The sequence below is a fragment of the Theropithecus gelada genome, chromosome 13 (genome assembly GCF_003255815.1).
Source record: "Theropithecus gelada isolate Dixy chromosome 13, Tgel_1.0, whole genome shotgun sequence".
Classification (NCBI taxonomy): Eukaryota; Metazoa; Chordata; class Mammalia; order Primates; family Cercopithecidae; genus Theropithecus; species Theropithecus gelada.
Window position 1 is genome coordinate 99,887,302 of NC_037681.1, and position 6,230 is coordinate 99,893,531.

At 40.3% G+C, this 6,230-nt stretch overlaps 1 protein-coding gene across 3 annotated transcripts; it reads left to right on the plus strand.

Moving 5' to 3' along the window:
- The first annotated feature begins 3,085 nt into the window (after window positions 1–3,085).
- REG3G (regenerating family member 3 gamma) lies at window positions 3,086–5,912 on the plus strand. 3 transcript variants are annotated; one of them, XR_003115303.1, is made up of 6 exons: window positions 3,086–3,174; window positions 3,383–3,570; window positions 4,115–4,233; window positions 4,437–4,574; window positions 5,210–5,336; window positions 5,617–5,912. XR_003115303.1 is itself a non-coding variant. In XM_025354395.1 (6 exons), exons 1-6 carry the CDS (start codon window positions 3,496–3,498, stop codon window positions 5,682–5,684), a joined length of 528 nt encoding a protein of 175 aa, XP_025210180.1. In that variant the 3' UTR covers window positions 5,685–5,912. The 3 variants fall into 3 exon arrangements, 1 of the variants encoding a protein (XP_025210180.1); XR_003115302.1 differs by having other exon boundaries at window positions 3,485–3,570; XM_025354395.1 differs by lacking the exon at window positions 3,086–3,174 and adding an exon at window position 3,821 and having other exon boundaries at window positions 3,496–3,570.
- Window positions 5,913–6,230: the final 318 nt, after the last annotated feature.

The window sequence follows — 6,230 nt, forward strand, 5'->3', positions numbered from 1 at the left end:
TACCAGTTTCGAATTCTGATAGCCAGCTATTAAGATAGCCCCCAAGCAAACCTCCTGCACTCACGGTTGGGCAAAATCATCTGAAAACACAGTACACTGTGGAGTATCAGCTGTTTACTTTCAAGATGGTATTGCCACCAGGGCAGTGCTTGCTGTCTATGCTGAGGCATCATGAGAGAGGACCGTACTGCATATTGCTAGCCCAGTATAAGATCAATATTCAAAATCTGAAATAAGGTTTCTAGGAAATGCATACCACTTTTCCACCATAATATGGTAAAAAAATTGTAAGTAGAACTATCATAAATCAGAGACCATCTGTGTAGGGAAAAGTAACCTCTTCAGGGTATTGAATCTGTCTCTCCAAAACATGATATATTTCTTCATATATTAAATCCTTTTTTAAAGTTTAAAAAGTTTTATGTGGTCTTGACTATTTTTGTTGGATGTATTTCCAGATCCTTCATATTTTTCTTCCTATTAAAAACAGTATCTTTCTTAAAAATACCTTTTCTAATTCTATTGTTGGAATATAAACATTCATTTGAGATTTATATGTTGATCTCACATTCTTCTTGTTTACTAAATTTATTCATTAATTCTAATAATTAATTTGAAGAGTCTCCCGGGTTTTCTACGGAGACAGCGTGTCATATGCAAGTAGTGACAATTTAATTTACTCTTTCCCTGTTTAAATTTTTTTTTCTCTTCTAAGTGTACTTTCTATCGCACCGTATTGTTAAATAGAATCAATGAGGGTGGTACATTTGTACATTTCTGATTTTTCAAGGAAGTCTTTTCAGTATTTTACTTTTCAGTCTCTATAGATTTCTTTACTGTGTTAAAGCTATTCCTGTCTCTTGTTTCTAAGACTTCTTATCAGTTACTAATAGGTTTTGAATTTCACTTAATGATTTTGTTCTTTTAAAATGACTGTATTTTTTTCTCTTTTAATTTCTGAACTTGGAAATTGCATTAATAGTTCATCATAATAAACTATCATTACATTTCCAAGATTAACTCTTCTTTCTCTTCATTTATTATATACAACAATGAATATTCAATTTGTTTTGTGTTTTGTTCAGGAACTTTGCATCTTTGTTCTTAAGTCAGATTGTCCTTCAAATTTCTGTCTCACAATGGCCCTGGATTTTTCTTTTTCTCAAAATTTTCCCCCAATATTTTAGATAAAAACCCAAAGACAATAGTGTTATGATTCATTATGTACCTATCACCAAGCAACAACTATCATGGCCTCAAGGCCTCTCTTGTTTTATCTCTCTCTCTCTTTCTTTATCTCTATCATGGTAGATTATTTTGAAGTAAATATTGAATAACCGTTTCATCTGTAAGTATTGTGCTATGTATCTTAAATGATAAGGATATTTCAAATAATATTATTTCAATATTATAATTACATCTGAACATGATATAGTCCCTTAAAATTATCAAATGCTCACTTTTACCCAATTGTTTTATATTTTTTATTTAATTTGTTCAAATCAAGATCCAAACATGGTTCACACATTTTATTTGATTAATATATTTTTCACATGTTAAGAGTGATATGTTGTTTTATTTCCTTAAATTCACTTGCTGGGGAAATGTAGTTATTTTTCCTGTACAATTTCCCACCTTCTAAATTTTGCTAATGGTATTCCTATGTTGTAATATAATACTGTCTCCATGTCCTATATCTTCTGGAAATTGCCAGCTAGATGTTAACCAGAGGTCTCAAACTGTTTTGATCTCAGGACACTTTTACACCCTTAAAAAATATTGAGGATGCTCGAAAAAAAAATTTTGTTCATGTGAGCTATTGATATTTATAATAATACATATTAAAAGAGAAAAGTTAAAAATATTCATTTACTAACTCACTTTGATCTTTTCTGAAAACACGTTAACAAACTACCAGTATGTCAATAAGTAAAGTTTGTCTTGGTTTATTTTTCAAGTAAAAATGGTGTTCCATGAAATAGTGAATTAAAACTCAGTATTACAAATTATTTCCCTCAAGACAACCATTATACTTTAGCATGTCAGCTTTCCATTTAGTCATACAGAATATTCTCTCTAGATGTATTCAAGGGTTGAGATTTACTGAAACCAATTCACTACTCTGATTCATCAAGTTCAAGAGCATTTTCAAGTAAAAATGCCTGTATTTTGTTTCTTGCAAGTACGTGGATATGAGCAATACAATTTGGTGCCACTGCCTTGATTAATGTTAAAGCACCAGAACTTCTATCCACCATTTCTTTTGCCTCATCAGTGCAAATGTCAACATAGCAAAAATGACAAACAACACTTTAGTATAACTATGACAATTATAATTGCACAGCCACTCTGAACAGGCCCTGAAGACCCCCATTCGTGTGTAGATCACAGTCTAAGAATGCTACTCTGAGGTATCAAACTGTCACTTCAGAAATACAATAAACCAATGAACTATCTCTTGGTCTTCTCACACAAAGGTAGCTGGGAGGCAAATATATTTAACTGCTGTTCCATAAGACCCTGACTTGCCTAATGACTCATAAGATTATTTCAAGCTTCTTTTACATCTTGCTGCAAAGTTGAAGTAGCAACTCTGAACCAGTGCTGCTTCTTCTGGTTTCTATTCTTTCTTTATTTCGACTAATACATTGTCTTTGCCAACACATATAATTTTAATGCCCACCCAATTTTTGTTTATTAATTTATTTTAAATGTTACTAGATAAGGTATAAAGAAATTCATATGTATGCCTATAGAAGTGAGTTCCTGGCAGGTTGATCAAAAGCAAACTTTTGACATTTCTCATAACTATGTAATATCATAATATTTTCTAAACTATGTAATACCAGACTCACAAGGCTGCCTTTATTCCCTTAAGTTTCTCAGAAGAAGATATCTGGAAGATGGTGGGAAAAGTGCAAACTTCAACTGTTTGTGGGGAAAGTGCTGGTCTGCTACAGAGAAAAAGGCAACATCTCTGACAATTCCCAGCCTTTGCCAGGAGGAGTCTCCTCCCCTTGGCATTATCTTTTGAACCAATGCCAAGCCCTCCTCATGACCCCTGTCCCACCTACATATTGCCGTTATTCACTCCAGTGACCATCCCTGAGATCCTCTTATAAAAAAACCCAGTCTTTCCTGACCAGACAAACCATACCATATCCCACCAGAGAGGTAAAGGGGAGCTGAGAGAAGATGAGACCTGGGGAGGGGCTACTGCACACGATACAGGAGAATGCATGGGAGGTTCCCTTCTTCAGGGAGCACAAGAACTCTGAGACTCAGCAAGGCTGTCCTGGGAGGGCTCAGGGATGGGAGAGTACACAGATTCCAACTCATTCAGAACTGTAGAAGATGATGGATGTGACCAAGATCACTTTAGTCCTAGGGGACTAGGCAAGGAAAAAGACATGAGGCTGTAGGGTATCTGTGTGTTCTCCCACTGACCATGCTTCCTTTAGGGACTCCTGACTACCTCCTCAAGTCACAGACACCATGTTGCCTCCCATGGCCCTGCCCAGCTTATCTTGGATGCTGCTTTCCTACTTCGTGCTCCTGTCTCACTTCAAGGTGAGATTGCTCTGCCTCTAGCACAGGGTTTCCTATGAATCCTTAGAGCCAAGAAGAGGAGGAAGGCTCCTGTGTGCCACATGAGGTAATGGCATAGTCTCTAATGAACCTGCCTGCAGTTCCTGCATCATCACTCCTTCCTTCAGGTTAACTTGCAGTGGGAGGCTCCATGGGGGTCCACTAACAGTGGAATGAGATGGCTTCCATTTAGTCAGTAGACTCCAATATAGACTGGTGGGAAAGTGTGGAGGGTCAGTAATGAGATGTGGGGAGGGACAATGACTGGAGGACCCAGTGTAGAGACAGCCCAGAGTGAGGAGAGTGTTGAAAGGTTGAATAAGGGGAAAGGGTAATAAGAGACTAGATGGTGCCCCATTTGCTAGGGCTATTTTGAGATAAAGAACTTCTGAAAACACAAGGGAAGATGAAGGGGTGTCAGGAATGTGGTCTTCCTCCCCAAGGGCAGGCCTAGATATTCCCCAAGGTCATCTTCCACCTCAACCCCCACTCTTCATTTTACCCTCTCCCTCTTCTTCCACCTCAGGTGAAGAACCCCAGAAGGAACTGCCCTCTGCGCGGATCCGCTGTCCCAAAGGCTCCAAGGCCTATGGCTCCCACTGCTATGCCTTGTTTTTGTCACCAAAATCCTGGACAGATGCAGATGTGAGTGGTTAGATGTGGGATTGGAGGTGACAAGGGAAAATCCATGCAGGTCTCAGGGGGAGGAGGGTCTCCATTCAGGAGAGTTCATTGGGAATGAGGATGAGCACGCTTATCTTTCACATAGTCCTCCTCCCACCTCCCTTTGTCCTGCTCTCCCCCAGCGGGTCTCAGGCTCCCTCTCATTCTCTTTGTCTCCCTCAAAGCTGACCTGCCAGAAACGGCCCTCTGGAAACCTGGTGTCTGTGCTCAGTGGGGCTGAGGGATCCTTCGTGTCCTCCCTGGTGAGGAGCATTAGTAACAGCTACTCATACGTCTGGATTGGGCTCCATGACCCCACACAGGTGTGAGTATATCCTCCCCTCTCTGTTACCTCTCAAGGTGCTATTATTGCCCAGATCCACTTCCTGTCCCCTGTCCCTGCCAGGAAGTACTTCAGGGAGCACTGGAGCTCAGATTCTGGGAGACATTTGGAAGAATAGGAAGCCCACGAGGCAGCTGAAGATCTGAATTCTGTGGAGGTCCCTAGTCTTTAAATAAAATTAATCAGACTCTTGTAAAACTTTTACATATTTCTCATGTGAATCCTTACAAATCAATTAGCTGAGCTTCAGGGAGTCTGCATCTATTATTCTGAGGGAGTTCTCAATTAAGATAGGACCAATTTTTGCTCCCCCATACAGAATAGACATTATCTTTGAGGTTCACAGGCTAATCACAAATGCTACACCAATTATTTTTCTATAAGTAACATATTACCTTGAATGATTCCAAAGGTCTTGTGTTTATTGGCTGGGATTTTGAATAGCAATGAGGAGTTAAGGAAGAGGTTCCAGTGCAGAGGACTCTAGGGCAGCATCTGGAAGAGCAGACCAAAATCCCTGATGCTGGGGAGGAATCAGGTGTTATAGCTCAGGGGCCTTGCAAAGAGAGCTGCAATGGCCATTTTCTTCACCTGGCTGCCTCCTCTTCTTTATAGGGTTCAGAGCCTGATGGAGATGGATGGGAGTGGACTGGCACTGATGTGATGAATTACTTTGCATGGGAGAAAAATCCCTCCACCATCTTAAACCCTGGCCACTGTGGGAGCCTGTCAAGAAGCACAGGTAAGAAACAGAAGAGCTGCCTCGTCCCAGCACTTTCCGCTCCTCATCCCCAATTTCTAGGCCTGACCTTCAGGAAATTCTTTTCAGCTAGGAAATGCAGCGTTGATGTGTCTTCTCCCATCTCCTCTCATCTCTGCTTTCTTTGAGTCTCATTCTCCTGGATTGAGAAACTGGTGAAGATGAGAAAAAAGCTTTAAATCCTAGGCTAAAACCTGGGATGCCTCTTCATTGGGTTCACAAGTTCCCCCAGTGCCATGCCTTTTATATTCTGTCTCCCTAGGATTTCTGAAGTGGAAAGATTATAACTGTGATGCAAAGTTACCCTATGTCTGCAAGTTCAAGGACTAGGGCAGATGGGAAGTCAGCAGCCTGAGCTTGGTGTGCAGCTCATCATGCACATGAGACCAGTGTGAAGATTCACCCTGGAAGAGAATATTCTCCCCAAACTGCCTTACCTGACCACCTGGTCGTGATCCTCCTTCTTTTTCCTTTTTACTCACCTTCATTTCAGGCTCCTCTCTGTCTTCCATGTCCTGAGATCTCAGAGAATAATAATAAAAATGTTACTTTATACTTGTATGCTTTTGTTTCATTCTTATAGTAAGAGCCTTTGGAAGAGGAGGGTGAAGCTGGCAGACAAAACACTGAGTCTTGGCTTCTCTCAATTTCACCCAGGCCTAAGGGGAAATTACTATATGAATGTCCCCATCATTGTATTTGTGATGAAGGTGTGGGCCCTGCTCAGGCAGGGTTTGTGTCAGGAAGAAATGAAGACAGTGCTTCTCCACACACTCACTGCCCACACATTGTCCTTGATGTTGTGACACAATCAGTCCTAGGGGAGTCTGACATTACTTAAAACAGAACTTCTCAAATAATTTTCTGTGAAGGATC